This window comes from Anser cygnoides, chromosome W, assembly GCF_040182565.1.
Source record: "Anser cygnoides isolate HZ-2024a breed goose chromosome W, Taihu_goose_T2T_genome, whole genome shotgun sequence".
Lineage (NCBI taxonomy): Eukaryota > Metazoa > Chordata > Aves > Anseriformes > Anatidae > Anser > Anser cygnoides.
Window position 1 is genome coordinate 5269287 of NC_089911.1, and position 17642 is coordinate 5286928.

Genomic DNA, 17642 nt, shown 5'->3' on the forward strand with positions numbered 1-17642 from the left:
CATTAAATTAAATGTGCATCTGAATTTCTCTTCTAGTTGTTCCCACTGGAGCTGAGAAGGTATAATGCTGTAAGCCATCTAAAGCTTCTTGGGCTATACAAACAAAATTCCTCTCACTTTTAACTTGCCTGAGAAACTTGACAGATTAGTTATTGTTTAAAAATAATTAGAGGGTCAAATAGCAGTGCTTATTTCTGTTCAAAAGATGGAAAGCAAGGAGTAAGTAGTACTAAATTAGTAAGGTAATCTTACTTCTTACCAAATGATTATTTGGTAGGAAAAAATTGAGTCTATATCTCAACTGCTCTAACTTGTAGCACAGTTTATTTGCTTACATTTTTTTTATGAAATGTTAAGATGATGTTTTATTAGCCAAAGCTGAGAAATGCATTTCCTTTAAAACATGCTAGTTAGTATTCCTGTTGCTTTCAATTAGAGTACTCTATGCTTTTATAATGAGTTTTTATGAGATCAGGACTGACTAAATCCTTATTAAACTTTCATATTCAATTAATGCTGCATACTAGTAAATGTATATAGTGGTATAGTATGGTCATCTGAATGTGTTATTTAGTTCTAGGAGACTATTGTGTGCACATTTTAAAACATATTTTTAAAGGAATGTCAAAATTTCTGTCATTCTTCCCATTCCAGTAGACAAGAAAGCAAACCTTAAACCTTAAAAAAACTTAAACCTTAAAAACCTTAAAAAAAGTCTAACCAACTGCAGTGTATATTAGTGTTAAGGTGAACTTATTTTGCAATACACCTTTTCTTGTCTTTGTAGCATTTAATACGAAGTAGTGGGAAACTAATCCTTCTTGACAAGCTACTGATTCGTCTACGAGAACGTGGCAACAGAGTACTGATTTTCTCTCAGATGGTGAGGATGCTAGACATCCTAGCAGAATATTTGAAGTATCGTCAGTTTCCTTTTCAGGTAGGAATTTTGCTGGTAGTAGCCAAGAAGCCTTGATCTTTGCCACTTTAGCTTAAGAAAAGGAAAAGTGTCCTTTTTTGTAGAAGGATTTATAAAAGTTTAATTTTATGTACAGAAAAAGACGACTGACAATTACTATATGATAAATGGTGTTTTGAAATGAAACTGATAAATTAGAAAGGTGGTGTAAAATGTTACATTACTTTTTTCCTTGCCCCTAATTGTTTTGGCAATTGAGATTTCAAGTTGCTCTGATTTGAATATAGTATGAGAGTTCCTCTTTAACTGTAATATTTGATCTCTTTAGAGACTTGATGGATCAATAAAAGGGGAATTGAGGAAACAAGCACTGGATCATTTTAATGCAGAAGGATCAGAGGTATGGTATTAGTGGGTGGTGGTTTTTAAATCTATACAGCTTTATTTTTTTCCCAAGAAATATAACAAATATTACCAAAAAAATGAAGACAGAAAAAAGTGAGGGATGTATCATGTTGAAATTTTGTTATTGGTAACCTATATATTACAAGATTTACAACTCTTTTTTTCTGAGAAGAGGTTAAATAGGAAACAGAATTTATGAAAATGACGTTTAACTAATATAACTGCATAGTTATCTTTTTAGATTTTTGACAGTGCTTTTTATCAAAGTAATTTTCAGTACTGTATAAACACTGAAGAATTTAACCTGTTTTGTTTTTTTTTTGTAGGACTTAGTCCTTCAGTTTTTACAGGAGCACTGAACTTTTGCATAAACCTTTGACATTGAACAAGTACTTAGGGAATGGGCAGAACTGAGTTGTGTATATCCTTGCATGAAGAAAAATTGTTTTAAATATTTTTTAAATCTGGCTTCTGTTATCTTTATATTCTATTTTTTATTTCCTTGCCCTGGAAGAAACTGAAGAACTGATTTATAGCCATCGTGTACCACTATTAGATTCCTAGTTTATTTAGCATTCCTACTATGGAAGCCATTCCATACCTTTGATAATCTTAGGTCTTCTGTTCAACACTGGCAGGGTTTTTTCAGCAATAGAAGCATAGCATTTGTCAGTTGCTATTGGGCTTATATTTATGTTATGGTTGAGGGGGAAGGACTTAATTTCATAACATAAACTTCAGATATTTGTTAAAACAACTAACTTCTGTATGTAAATTTCTTATATAGACATCATTGCCTTTTTCTGGAATTCTTGTAGTTGTACTGTATGTTTTTTTAAGATGAAGGGGGATTCAAACTTCACATGGTATTCAGAAAAGGAGGTAAATTATAGACTTGTGCAGCAACAGAATTGTTTCCTGTTTTATTCTCTATTTCTTTCCTAATAATCCATAAAACTTCATTTTACCTAATCAGTTTTCTTGGCTATTACTGAGTGAAGGTCTCAATATCTATGACAACTCCAAGGACTCATTCCTGTGCATTAATGGTTTGCTATTACTTGTCACTCTATTTAATATTCAAAATTGTTTCCTATTTCTCTTTATCTTGAATTTCATCTGCTTTTTTTTTTATTGCCTGTCTCATAAGATCCTTCTGCAGTCCTTCACAGTTGTCCTTGAATAATTCCATATCATCTGAAAACTTCGATCATACCATTTTCATATTGTTTCTGAGTGTGTTGAAGAGCACTGACCCTGACAGAACTCGTTTCGTATCTCTTAACCAGTTACTTATATGCTCAAGGATCTTCCCTCTTATGCCATGGCTGCTTAGTTTTCTTTAAATATATATATATATTTATATTTAAGCTTCATACTTAAAGAAGCTTCACCTATGGAAGAGCTAGTGTATGAGTTGATAGTCTGCTCCACAAAGCATTATTATAACTAATACATATATAAAGCTATTTCTTATTTTATAATTTCAGGATTTCTGCTTTTTGCTGTCTACCAGGGCTGGAGGATTAGGTATAAACTTGGCATCTGCTGACACTGTAGTTATATTTGATTCTGACTGGAATCCACAAAATGATCTGCAAGCGCAGGCTAGAGCTCATAGGATTGGACAGAAAAAACAGGTATGCATATTTGTCTTCTAAGCTTCAAACCTGAAGGAGGGTTTCACACAGTAGCCATAAGCTGTTTGTCTGGCCATCGCAGTCTTTGTGTATTTTGAGAATAACTAGTACTTGCCAGGTATATCTAAAAATGTTAATAATGCTCATTTGACTTTTAAAATAAATAAATAAATAAATAAATCTCTCCCTGTATGGAGAGATGGCATAGTAACTGTAGTATATGGATGAGTAGAGAGAAGAGTTCTGGGCTTGTCTCACATTCATTGGCTTCATGTCATCCTAGAAAATAGCTGTTATATTTAAGGCACATCTCCTTTACCTAATGTTAAATAATTAGTAGTTCTCTTTAGGTTTCTTTCTTGCGGAAGACTTCAAGTAATAATCAGATATGACACTGTTCCTTATGGCCATGCTTGTGCCTAATCACTGAAGTTTAAAGAGGAGAGGTCTAAGAATTTTTCTTTTATTTTTTAAAAACTTTACGTAGAGACAATGGTAATGTGATTGACTGGTTTCATATGAGAAATACTAGTTCAATGAGATAGAAGATTAGAAGTAAAGTCTAACATTGTTGTTGTTCAAGGTGTTTTTTTTGTTGTTGTTAATTTTATCTGAATATTGTTTTCCTGTGTAATTTGTGAGCATGTAAGTAAAGCCTATTTATAATATACATAGGTTAATATTTATCGGCTAGTCACAAAAGGATCAGTAGAAGAAGATATTCTTGAAAGAGCCAAGAAAAAGATGGTGTTAGATCACTTAGTGATTCAGAGAATGGACACTACAGGGAAAACAGTACTACATACAGGCTCTACTCCTTCAAGGTATATTTATATATCTTACATATCAATTTAGGGTTAAGTGTACTTGACTATTTGAGTAAAAGTGCAAGTCACTTCACTTGGTTAACAAAAGGCAAAAAATGTATGGAAAGGGGTTATATCATAAAATCATAGAATGGCTTAGGTTGGAAGGGACCTTAAAGATCATCTCGTTCCAACTCCCCTGCCATGGGCAGGGATGCCACCCACTAGATGAGGTTGCTCAAAGCTCCATCCAACCTGGCCTTGACCACTTCCAGGCATGGGGCATCCACTACTTCTCTGGGCAACCTGTTCCAGTGCCTCACCATCCACCAAGTGAAGAATTTTCTCCTAACACCTAATCTAAATCTCTTCTCTTTTAGATTAAAACCCTTCCCCCTTGTCCTATCATTATCTGTCTGAATAAAAAGTCAATCTCCATCTTTTTATATAAAACCCCTTTAAGTACTGAAAGGCCACAATGAGGTCTCCCCGGAGCCTTCTCTTCTCCAGGCTGAAAATATAATCATAGATTCATTAAGGTTGGAAAAGACCTCCAAGATCATCTGGTCCAACCATCCCCCTACCACCACTATCACCCACTAGACCATGTCCCTAAGCACCACGTCCAACCTTTCCTTAAACACCCCAGGGATGGTGACTCCACCACCTCCCTGGGCAACCTGTTCCAATGTCTGACTACTCTTTCTGAGAAGAAATGTCTCCTAATTTCCAACCTGAAACTTCCCTGGTGCAACTTGAGGCCGCTCCCTCTAATCCTATCGCTAGTTATCTGGAAGAAGAGGCCGACCCCCAGCTCCCCACAACTTCCTTTCAGGTAGTTGTAGAGAGCAATAAGGTCTCCCCTGAGCCTCCTCTTCTCCAGACCAAACAACCCCAGTTCCCTCAGCCACTCATCACAGGACTTGTGTTCTAGGCCCTTCACCAGCTTTGAAGCCCTTCTCTGGACACGCTCCAGGGCCTCGATGTCTTTCTTGAAGTGAGGGGCCCAAAACTGAACACAGTACTCAAGGTGCGGACTCACCAGAGCTGAGTACAGGGGGACGATACTCTCCCTGGTCCTGCTGGCTACACTATTCCTGATACTAGCCAGGATGCCGTTGGCCTTCTTTGCCACCTGGGCACACTGCTGGCTCATGTTCAGGCGAGCATCGTCCAACACCCCCAGATCCTTTTCCTCTGCACAGCTTTCCAGCCACTCTGCCCCAAGCCTGTAGCGTTGCATGGGGTTGTTGTGGCCAAAGTGCAGGACCCGGCACTTAGCCATGTTGAACCTCATCCCATTGGCCTCTGCCTTTCGATCCAACCTGTCCAGGTCCCTCTGCAGGGCCTTCCTACCCTCCGGCAGATCGACACTTCCCCCCAACTTGGTGTCATCTGCAAACTTCCTGAGGGTGCACTCAATTCCCTTATCCAAATCATCAATAAAGATATTCAAGAGGATGGGCCCCAACACCGACCCCAGGGGAACACCACTCATGACTGGTCACCAGCAGGATTTCACTCCATTCACCACTACTCTCTGGGCCCGGCTGTCCAGCCAGTTTTTAACCCAGCAAAAAGTGTACCTGTCCAAACCATGGGCCTCCAGCTTCTCCAGGAGAATACTGTGGGAGACTGTGTCAAAGGCTTTGCTGAAGTCTAGATAGACTATGTCAACAGCCTTTCCATCATTCAACAGGCAGGTCGCCTGCTCATAGGAGATGAGGTTGGTCAGGCAGGACTTGCCTTTCATGAACCCATGCTGGCTGGGCCTGATCCCCCAGTTGCTTGATTGCATTCAAGATGACCTGCTTCATCACCTTTCCTGGCACCGAGTTCGTGCTGACAGGCCTGTAGTTCCCCGGTTCCTCCTTACAACCATTCTTATAGATGGGCCTCACGTCCCCAGCTCTCAGCCTTTCTTCATAGGAGAGGTGCTCCAGCCCTCTGATAGTCTTCATGGCCCTCCTCTGGACCCATGCTAATAGGTCCACATCTTTTTTTGTGCTGCGGGCCCCAGACCTGGATGCAGTACTCCAAGTGGGGCCTCACGAGGGCAGAGTAGAGGGGGACAATCACCTCCCTCGACCTGCTGGCCACTCCTCTGTTGATGCAGCCCAGGATGCAGTTGGCTTTCTGGGCTGCATGTCTGCACTGCTGGCTCATGTCAAGCTTTTCATCCACCAGAACCCCCAATTCCTTCTCTGCAGGGCTGCTCTCAATGAGTTCTCCAGCCAGTCTGTGCTCCTGTCTGGGATTGCCCTGACCCAGGTGCAGCACCTTGCACTTGGACTTGTTGAACCTCATTGGATTCACAGAGGCCCACTTCTCAAGCTTGTCCAGGTCCTTTTGGATGGCATCCCTTCCTTCTGTTTTACCAACTGTGCCACTCAGCTTGATGTCACATCTGAAAACTTGCTGAGGGTGCACTCGATCCCACTGTTTATGTCTTTAATAAAGATATTAAACAGTACCAGTCCCAAGAAAGACCCCTGAGGGACACCACTCATCAGTAGCCTCCACTTGGACATAATGCCGTTGAGTGCAACTCTCCATTTCTTAACATAGAGGGCAACACCCCCACCCTTTCTTTTCCCTTTCTTTCCACCCTTTTCCCCCCGCTTTCTTCCTTGTCTATATCTTCTCTAAAGCTTTTAGCCCTCAATTTCAGTGTTCCAGTTGTGTGATTCATCCCACTGTGTTTCCGTGATAGCAGTTATGTCAGAGTTTTCTAATTGGACTATGGTTTCCAACTCCTCCTGTTTTTTTCCCTTGATGCATGCATTGGTGTAGAGGCACTTCAGCTGGGCTATTGGCTGTATCACCTTTTTAGAGGAGCCCTTCCTAATTCCTTTGGGACAATTCACGGGTATTCCCCTGTTGCTTCCTAAAGTGTCGGTGTTCCCAAGTTCTTTTCTGTCACTAAGAGGTACATCCCCTTCCCCCACTTCATCTAGTCTAAAGCCCTGCTAATAAATCCCACCTGCTTACTGCCCTGAACACTCTTGCCCCACTTGGTCAAGGACGCCCCATCCAGTGTCAGCATGCCTGGTCTCTCAAAAGTACATCCAAGATCGTAGAACCCAAAACCTTGAGCATGGCACCAGCCATGCAGCCAGTCATTCACTTGGTCTGTTTGTCTCCTTGGGTCCCATTCACCAACTGGGAGGATACAGGAGAACACTACTTGTGCTTCTAATCCCTTCAACATCTTTCTGAGGGACACGAAGTCTTTTTTGATATTTCGACGTCTCCTGGTTGCAGCCTTATTTGACCCTACATGATAGAGTAGGAATGGGTGGTAGTCCTCTGACCCCAACAGTATATAATATAATAATAATAATAAAATAACAACCTTATAAGTAAAGACTGCAAAGTATAATGTCTTTCTACATTTTTTTTACATATTAAATAGAGCTTTTGTTTAACAGTCAGAAGGAAGCTTGATTAATTCATGGTTATAGTAATTTGAAAAAATTCTCAAAGATAAAATGCTTTTCTGAAATTTCCTGTATTTCAGCTCAACACCTTTTAATAAGGAAGAGTTATCAGCAATTTTGAAGTTTGGTGCTGAGGAACTCTTTAAAGAACCTGAAGGGGAAGAAGAGGAGCCTCAGGTAAATGGAGCAGTGCATCTACACTTTATGGATACAACAACTAAAAAATATGTATGAATTATTTTGTTATAAAAAGAAACAACTTCTGTTTCAGGAAATGGATATAGATGAAATCCTGAAGAGGGCTGAAACTCGAGAAAATGAGCCAGGCCCATTAACTGTAGGAGATGAGTTACTTTCTCAGTTCAAGGTATTACTCTGTTCCCTCCCTCCTCCCATAATTATGATTTTCTTTATAAATGCTACTTTATAAATGCTACTTCTTATTTCCTTTCATGTAACTTTTCTTCATTCTTATGAAATTGTCAATTTGTTGACAATAGGTCAACTCTTTCGCATAGCATGTCTTTTCACCTATACAGGATAGTTACCACCAGTGCAAACATTTAAAAATGCATAATGTATTCTGCTAGCAAAATAAGAAAGACATTTGCAAATACATTAGTCTTTGATTTAATGATTGTAATATTGGGGAGGGCTGTTCTTCATTTAATGCTTTACACTGTTAAGCAACTATGGCACTTCTGAAAACAGAATGAAGTTTGGATTTCTTAGTTGATGACCTTTAGAAATTCCTTTCAACACATATGTAAACTTGAATGCCAGATGTATTTAACTGGATAATACTTAAAATATTATGGTGGATCTAAATTGTGGGTGTGTCTTGTGTCTCTGTGTGTGTGATTTTGTTTGTTTTTTGTTTAAAGTGGGGAAGGACTTTTCTTTAGATCAGAGTACTAAATCACCTTCCTGCTGATCATTCATTTGCAATATATTGTGGTTTCTACAGTTTATTAATGTTTGGTTAGTTCTGCATAATAATGCAGAATTTTATATCAACTTGAGCATTCAAATACTGTTAGCTCTGCTTTGAAGGAAATTAAACAACAATCTCACAGCTATCAAGGAGGTATTTCATAGTGTTTCTATATTAGTCAACTTTTAAAAGAAGAAAAATATTCTCATCTGTATATTCAGCCATGTTGCATGGAGCATGTGCATTTCACATATGAAATTACTTTCAAGACAGTGATTCATGAACTATTTTATATGTATATATTTTGTATACATAAATAAAATATGCCATTCCAAACTAAGTTTTCTTAAAACGTTAGTTGCTGACTCCTTGTTTAAATAAAACCATGTACTCATTTTGTGAAAATACTTATGTTCCAATACATAAGGTAGCTAACTTTTCTAATATGGATGAAGATGACATTGAATTGGAACCAGAACAAAATTTAAGAAGTTGGGAAGAAATCATTCCAGAAGTCCAGCGGCAACGAATAGAAGAGGAGGAAAGACAAAAAGAACTTGAAGAAATATATATGCTCCCAAGGATGAGGAACTGTGCAAAACAGGTATCTCTGGGTTTTGACCAATTTTCTTTGATATGTGCATTGATGTTGTTTTGGCTTGTACTTCTGTGTTGGATGGTTTTTGCGTGTGCCCCCCCCCCCCCCCCCCCCCCCATATTTTTGATGGGCTAGATAACAAATGAATAAAATGTTTTAGTCACATAGCTTTGAACTACTTACTCTGAAATTCCAGATTAGCTTTAATGGAAATGAAGGGAGATGCAGTAGGAGCAGAAGATATTCTGGATCTGATAGTGACTCTGTCTCAGAAAGAAAACGACCAAAAAAACGTGGACGACCACGAACTATTCCTCGAGAAAATATTAAAGGATTTAGTGATGCAGAGATTAGACGGTAAGATGTGGGGGGGACATGTGTGCTTAATGGGACAAAACATTTTTTTTATCATTTTGAGTTTGAAAATATGGAAAACAATCTATCTTTACATTAGTTGAAATTTTTTATTCTAGGCATTTAAAGCTTTACTTTTTGTAGTTTGTGGTGCTGAGATAAAGAACTGTCACATCCAGATTTTGAACCCATTTAGGTAAGGGATAAAATTGGGTTGGAAAAATATTCTTGATTGTTTACAGTCTTTTAATATGTGTTATTCTTCCTGCATCCCCTGAAGGCAGTGATTTCAAAAACAGTTGTTACAGTGGGTGAGCTTTTTTTTTTTTAAAAAAAATGTAAACTTCCCATCATTTTACCTAAAAACTGTAGTTGAAGAAAGGATATGTATATCTTTGTGGAAATACCTACAAAATGTTGAGAGAGTTTTGTTTTAAACTTTAAACTTTTAAACTTTTGTTTTAAACACATTGTGTTGCTGAATGCTTTGACTTGTAAAACTACTAAAGTAACCTTTGAAATGAATTGTATTTTCTATTTTATTTGCATCAGTTAATAAACCAAATAGAACTCTGGCTTTAAATGTGGGTTAATTAAAATACTAATCTGCCTTGGTCTCTCTAGTTCTTTTCTTTGCATTGTCCATATAGCATTGTACTAAGACTTTACAAATAAATTTTGAAAGCGGTGTAGTTAAGCATACATTTTTAACTGCAGAATTATTTTCTGTTACTAGATTTATCAAGAGTTACAAGAAATTTGGTGGTCCACTTGAAAGGTAAACTCATTTGGTTATATTTGTGTAGCAATTTGGAATCTCGTTTACATTAAAATTAGATCAGTACAACAAAAATCCTTAGGCTGAAGAGAAAATAGTATATAATAGTATATTTGCCTTGATTATAACATGAAATTAAATTATTATTAAAATATTATTATTATTAAAATATTAAAAATATTAAAATATTTCCTTTCTTCATATGTGGTATTTATGTAGAAAGCCAGAAAGACAAACCTTTCAATTTTGGAAGGACTTTTTTTTTTTGGACTTCCTCTTTTTTTACACTTTACCTATTATCTTGTTTAATCCACATTAGTGACAATCTGAATAGTTTTCAGATTAGTTCAGATTAGTTCAGATTAGTTCAGTTTGTCAAATAGTGACAAACTGAATAGTTTTCTCGTTTGATAGTATGGTAAAAGCCTATGGTTTTATGCACTGTAACTACCAGTTTTGCATTCTTATTGTCAGTTATTATTTTAAGCTTTCTGTATTACTCCATATTCTGTATTTCCCCATATTCTGCAAAAAAGTTACCACCTTCATTTTCTTTAACAATACTTATATTCTATATGATCATACAATATATAATAGTTCCTTTTATTTTCAAAAGAATATACAGAAACATATTGAAACTGTATAGTTAGGGTCCTTTATAGTTCCTATTGTGTTGTCCTCTAATATCTGAAACACCTTTAGTATTTCCTTTTTTTTTTAAATAATATTTTCTGTATTCTTTTCTATAGCTACTTTTAAGTGCATGGATTAAAAATGCACACAGCATAGCAAGTGTGGGTGAATGCTAGCTTATTTGATAACTTCTCTGGTTTCAAAGTCTGAAGGAGTCATTCATGAATACATTAGTGACAAAAGGAAGGCTAGGGAAAATGTGTGCCCATTGCTGAACAAGATGGGGAACCTGGTTACACGGGACAGGGAAAAGGCTGAGGTACTGAATGCCTTCTTTGCCTCGGTCTTTACCATCAAGACTGGCCCTCAGGAATCCCAGGTCCCAGAGACCTGGGGGAAAGGCTGGAGGAAGGAAGATGGACCCATGGTGGGAGATGATCAGGTCAAGGAATACTTAAGCAAACTGGACATTCATAATTCATGGGCCCTGATGGGATGTACCCACAAGTACTGAGGGAGCTGGCAGATGTCCTCGCAAGGCCACTCTTGATAATCTTTGCTTGATCACGGTGACTGGGAGAAGTGCCTGAAGACTAGAGGAAAGCAAATGTCACTCTTATCTTCAAAAAGGGCAAGAAGGAGGACCCTGGGAACTACAGGCCAGTCAGCCCCACCTCGATGCCTGGGAAGGTAATGGAGCAGCTAATCCTGGAAACCATTTCCAGGTACATGAAGGACAAGAAAACCATCGGGAGGAGCCAGCATGGATTCACCAAGGGGAAGTCATGCTTGACCAACCTGATAAGCTTCTATAATGATATGACCAGCCTGATGGATGAGGGGAGAGCAGTGGATATAGTCTACCTGGACTTCAGTAAGGCCTTTGACACTGTCTCCCATAAGATCCCCATAGACAAGCTGTTAAAGTGGCCGTTGCTGGATGGGCAAACAGCGAGGTGGTTTGAAAACTGTCTGAATGGCTGGGCCCAGAGGGTGGTGGTCAGCGGCACAAAGTCTAGTTGGAGGCCAGTAGTAACTAGGGGCATACTGCAGGGGTCAGTACTGGACTCAGTCCTGTTCAGCGTTTTCATTAATGATCTGGATGATGGGGCAGAGCGTACCCTCAGCAAGTTTGCAGATGACACAAAACAGAGGGGCGTGGCAGATACACCAGAGGGTCTTGCTGCCATCCAGAAGGACCTGGACAGACTGGAGAAATGGGCAGAGAGGAACCTCATGCAGTTCAACAAGGGGAAGTACAAAGTCCTGTACCTGGAAAGGAACAACCCCAGGCACCGGTACATGCTGGGGGCCACCCAGCTGTAAAGCAACCTTGCAGAAAAGTCTATGGGGGTCCTGGGGGTCACCAAGTCGAGCATGAGCCAGCAATGTGTCCTTGCAGCAAAGAAGGCTAATGATATCCTGGGCTGCGTTAGGCAAGGTATTGCCAGCAGGTGGAGGGAGGTGATCCATCCCCTCTACTCAGCATTGGTGAGGCCACACCTGGAGTTCTGTGTCCAGCTCTGGGCTCCCCAGTACAAGAGAGACCTGGATCTACTGGAGAGAGTCCAACAAAGGGGCCACAAAAATGATTAAGGGACTGGAACATCTCTCCTATGAGGAGAGGCTGAGAGAGCTGGGACTGTTTAGCCTGGAGAAGAGAAGGCCCAGGGGTATCTCATCAATGTCTATAAATACCTGAAGGGAGGATGCAAAGAGGATGGATCCAGGCTCTTTTCAGTGGTGCCCAGTGACAGGACAAGAGGCAATGGGCACAAATGGAAACACAGGAGGATCCGTCTCAACATCAGGAAACACTTTTTTCTTTTTCTTTTTACTGTGTGGGTGATGGAGCAGTGGAACAGGTTGCCCAGAGAGGTTGTGGAGTCTCCCTCCTTGGAGATCTTCAAAAGCTGTTTGGACATGGTCCTGGGCAACCTGCTCTAGGTGTCCCTGCTTGAGCAGGAGGCTTGGACCAGATGACCTCCAGAGGGCCCCTTCCAACCTCAGGTATTCTTTGGTTCTCTGATTGTGTAGTTACTAATGTTTTAGAGTTGTGAAACCATACTTCTTTTTTTATAGGTTAGATGCTATAGCTAGAGATGCTGAGCTAGTTGATAAATCGGAAACAGACCTTAGATGTCTGGGAGAACTTGTACATAATGGATGCATTAAGGCTTTAAGGGACAATGCCTTTGGACAAGAAAGATCAGGTAAATTGTATTTGGGAGTTGGCAAGCGGAATAAAAAGTGTCAAGAGTTATGAACTATTCTTAAGATCTGATTATAACATTTATTTTCTTGGGGGAAAACAGAAACAAAAATGTTACTGTGCTTGGTGAATTAAAAACAAAATCCCCATTCCCTGTGTATTTTGTCACAGTGGAATGCGACATGATTTTGCTTTATCATGACATTTGTTATTAATCTACTAGTATTTGGAAGACCTTGAGATTCTGGAGTTTAGAGTGTTTGGTTAGAAAAAGTAAGTTTTTCTAATTGAATGTCATCTGCTATAGCATCAATCTGTTTTTTCTTTACGTTTGTGTATAACATACACCTAAAGGCTGAATATTTTAATAGTTTTGTCCTTTATTTTAAGGAGGTGGACTTGGGAAAGTTAAAGGCCCAACATTCCGAATATCAGGAGTGCAGGTGAATGCAAAGCTAGTCATCTCCCATGAAGAAGAATTGGCACCATTGCACAAATCCATTCCTTTAGATCCAGAAGAAAGGAAAAGGTATTTTTTTTATTCTCCTCCTAAAGGAAATAATTATCTAGAAAATTATTCAAGGCTTGTAAGCATATATTTAACCAATCCAGACTGTAAGCATGCTGGGACACCAGTGTTGCTTCATTCCCTGTAAGAACTGGCAGCATAATCTGATCCACATTCTTTGTTTATTCTTTCTTCCCTCTCCTTTGTATTCAGTATTTGCTTTGGCTTCTGAACTGTATTCACTGGGGCCTGGGTTCAGTTACTCTTAAGTATTTCAGAGTAGAAATTAGGCTTGTTGAGGAGCTGCTTTGTGTCACCTCTGCCTGAGGGAAAGCAATATCTGTCAAAGGGGAACAGATACTAATTGTTGGTGATAGTTTCAGCCCTCTGAACTTCTTAGCTTGCTGCCTTCTGTATCACAGTCCCTAGACTATGCTTATTCAGTTAGCAGTTACACAAGACTGATATTTTAAGCTTGTCTTCATTGTTAACCAATTCTGTCTCAATCCATGACCACAGATAGATATCTGTTGTTCTTTATATCTTAATCTAGATCTGCTTTAAAACTTGTTTCAGTACTGATTTCAATAAATATTTTATAGAAATTGTAAGGAAATCTGATGATAGTTATCTGGATTACTTACCTAAATATACCAGCATTTTAGTGGTGTAACATCTTTGTTTCTACTCTTAGCATGTTCCTTTCTCCCTTGCTAAGTTTGAGAAGATGGCTTATTTATGTTTCTAATTTTTTTTCTACTAGATATGTCATCCCATGCCACACCAAGGCAGCTCATTTTGATACAGATTGGGGTAAGGAAGATGATTCCAATCTGTTAATAGGTATCTATGAGTATGGTTATGGCAGCTGGGAAATGATAAAAATGGATCCTGATCTCAGCTTGACGCAGAAGGTATGTCATCTATGAAATTTCATGAAGGACTTTTTTTTTTTATGTTTAAGTAATAATACTAATAAGATCAGTTACTGAAAGAGCTTATTTTATGATCGCTGAAATTGCACAGATGTTAGGACAGTTGTACTCCTTTGTATTCTTGTTGTACATTTATTAGAATTCAAGATCTTGTGTATTCATTTGAATTATACCTTCTTATAGTCTGTTACATTATTTTTGTATATTTGGATCTCTGTCACTTGAATTTTCTCTCTTCCATCTGTTGTTTCCCTATTTTAGATGCTCTAGTTATGTTAATTTTATTCTTGATCTTTTGGAGGGAAGGCTGTTTTGGGGTTTTGGTTTGGTTTTCTCACCCCTCCTTTCTTTCCCATCCACAGTTTCTTTGCTTGAAACTGCCTCTCATTCACAACATGAGAATAGCTGTGTTCATTAGACAAGTAGTAGTGCAGTGTCTGCCTAGAAGTAGTGAGAAACAGATATTTAGGGAAAGACTGAAGTGAAGCAAACTCAGTGACATTGTCAACAACCTGTAGCTTTGGGATTTGAGAGGTCAGGATTGTATCCAAATCTGTTTAATGATATCCTACTGTTGTGGTTTAACCCGGCTGGCAGCTAAACACCACACAGCCGTTCGCTCACCCTCCCCCCTCCCTCTCTGCGATGGGGGAGAGAAACGGGAAAGTGAAGCCTGTGAGTTGAGATAAAGACAGTTTATTAAGACAGTAATATAATAATAACTATAATAATAATAATAGTGATAACGATAATAGTATTAATAATAATAATGTGTAAGAAAACAAGTGATGCACAATGCAATTGCTCACCACCCGCTGACCGATGCCCAGCCTATCCCCGAGCAGCCGGCCCCCCACCCCGGCCAGCCACCCCTATATATTGTTTAGCATGACGTCAGATGGTATGGAATACCCCTTTGGCCAGTTTGGGTCAGCTGTCCTGGGTCTGTCCCCTCCCAGCTCCTGCTGCACCCCCAGCCTGCTTGCTGGCAGGACAGAGCGAGAAGCTGAAAAGTCCTTGGCCTGGTGTAAACACTGCTCTGCAACAATTAAAACATCAGCATGTTATCAGCGCTCTTCTCATCCTAATCCAAAACATAGCACCCTACCAGCTACTATGAGGGAAAATTAACTCTGTCCTAACTGGAACCAGGACACCTACCCCTGCCTTCCATAATTTTGCCTGTTTTATGAAATCACTCGTTTATATTTTTGGCTTCTGAAATATTCTGTGGTAATGAGTTCTGCATTTAGAAGAAGCACAAGTCAGAACTAGATCTGTGGATGACAGTGGTACAGGAGCTCTGAATTTCTTAGATAAACTATGAAATTGGAAACAGAAATTTGAGGCTAGTTTTTTGAGTTTACTGTAAATTTTGTGAGGCCATTTCCAAGACTCTACATTACTTGTGTGTTTGCGGAAAATATATAACATTCAAGAAATTATACATTCCTTCAAGTGTGCTGTTATGCTTGCCAGGTATAGTTGGAGTGAATTGGTTTTCTACCTTTTTTTTTAATGCAGCTTCCAAATTTGATAATGTGTACTTATAGTTGATACTACCATTGCTCTCTTCAGATTTTACCTGATGATCCAGACAAGAAACCCCAGGCCAAGCAATTACAGACCCGTGCAGACTACCTCATTAAATTACTGAATAAAGACCTTGCAAGAAAGGAAGCACAGAGACTTGCTGGTGCAGTAAGTAAAGCTTGACATTCAGTAGCGAGATAACATATTATGCTTATGGGCATATCAATAGATCCTTCTTTTTCCTTAGTTCTACTCTTTGTGCAATTTTCTCCATATTGCTAATCACATTATATGAGACTAACTTGAGGAATGAATTGCAAGTTTAATATTGTTTTATTGTCTCTTATTTGTATATATACTCTACTGTTGCACTAGGTTCAGTCTCCAGTCCTGCGAACAGTGTTAGTCGTTAGTGTTAACAAATACAATTAATGTTTTATTTAACATAAAAACAATTTTTTTTCTGCAACTATGGTGCAGATACTTGTCAGTTCACATAATAAAGGTACTGATTTGCATTCAGGGCAATTCAAAGAGGAGGAAAACAAGAAGTAAGAAGAGTAAAGCAACAAAGGCTGCAAAAATAAAAGAAGAAATAAAAAGTGACTCCTTGTCACCACCCTCAGAAAAATCTGATGAAGATGATGAAGATAATGAGGTAAACATCTTTCATATGGTAAAGATGGGTTATTCAGTTGTTTATTAGTAACACTTTCAATTTGATCTGCTGTTTGACTTAATAAAATTGAAACACTTGAATGGCATTCTCCTTCTGTGGCAGATAACATTGCATCAATATAATCACATGGAAGACTGTATCTATTTTAATTTAATGATAAGCCTGTAGCTGAGGCATTTATGATTAGTTGTCCAAATTATTATGTCCTAAAAGAATGTTGTAGCCCAATTACAAGTGACATCATGCAATTTCAATGCTCTTTAAACGCTTGAGCATTGTATCTGCTAGAAATGTAATTTTAATGTAACGTGAAAACTCAATCATCATAAATACTCCAATGTTTCTGACTAATCCGTTGTTACTACTGATAATGATTCTTCAGGTAGCGACTTTTTTCAGGCTCAGGAAAAAAAATCAAGCTTGATTAGAAAGCACAGCATGAATAAATGATGTTTTGATACATACAAGTGAATGTTCCTGTATATGTCAAGGGTTTCATTATTCTAATAGACTACTTGACTTTCTTATATTTTTATTACTTCCAATGAATTCCTTTAGGCCTCTGTTTTTGTTGGGTCACTTATTTAAATTTATCACACAGCAGAAATCACTGGGGGGACGGGGGACAAAACAGATCACAGAATCACAGAATTGTAGGGGTTGGAAGGGACCTCAAGAGATCATCGTGTCCAACCCCCCTGCCAAAGCAGGTTCCCTAGAGCCAAAGCAGGTTCCCTAGAGATGATGAAGTCTAGGGGCTGGCCATGTTGCTCACCTAATTTTGTGACTTTGAAGGTAGATAAAAGAACGCCAGATTCTTCAGAACACCTCTGGAAAAGAGGAAGTTGGAACTCCGTTCCCTTTTCCTGTGACTGTGAATGTTTAATTTGTGGTCAGTAAAAAAGTTACTAGAAGAAAGCTAAACAAAACAGAGGTCTTTTATCCTCACCATCACTTGAGTGCCCTCAAAAATCAGCTGTTTTCTGATGCCTACTTCCTTATTGATTTTAGCTCTTTAAAGCTTAACTACCTTTTACAGGGGCAGATTTCTTTGGGGATATGGAAGTTAAATGGGCTTAATCTCTCACCCCCCATTACCACTGCCTAATCAATACTTGTTTTGTGTCGCATCAAGGAAATGAGTGAGTAGTCCTCATTTTTCTTTGCAACTGTATCCAGCTCTAGTTGATAGGTAATAAACCTAAGAAATCACACACATACTAAAAAGTAAATTTTTATTTGATGGTTACAAAACTTGTATAGCTAAG

General features: G+C 38.7%; 1 protein-coding gene across 5 annotated transcripts in view; it reads left to right on the top strand.

Moving 5' to 3' along the window:
• The window catches only part of LOC136788698 (chromodomain-helicase-DNA-binding protein 1-like), a 75715-nt gene that overhangs the window by 47484 nt on the left and 10589 nt on the right, over positions 1 to 17642 (top strand). For all 5 annotated transcript variants that reach the window (XM_066987324.1, XM_066987326.1, XM_066987327.1 and 2 more), the window contains exons 17-30: positions 788 to 940; positions 1248 to 1319; positions 2815 to 2964; positions 3640 to 3788; positions 7291 to 7387; positions 7482 to 7577; positions 8572 to 8748; positions 8939 to 9099; positions 9833 to 9874; positions 12590 to 12720; positions 13110 to 13248; positions 13991 to 14141; positions 15741 to 15863; positions 16219 to 16353. In XM_066987324.1, coding sequence (XP_066843425.1) covers positions 788 to 940; positions 1248 to 1319; positions 2815 to 2964; positions 3640 to 3788; positions 7291 to 7387; positions 7482 to 7577; positions 8572 to 8748; positions 8939 to 9099; positions 9833 to 9874; positions 12590 to 12720; positions 13110 to 13248; positions 13991 to 14141; positions 15741 to 15863; positions 16219 to 16353 — 1776 coding nt within the window. The remainder of the gene's footprint in view (positions 1 to 787; positions 941 to 1247; positions 1320 to 2814; positions 2965 to 3639; positions 3789 to 7290; positions 7388 to 7481; positions 7578 to 8571; positions 8749 to 8938; positions 9100 to 9832; positions 9875 to 12589; positions 12721 to 13109; positions 13249 to 13990; positions 14142 to 15740; positions 15864 to 16218; positions 16354 to 17642) is intronic.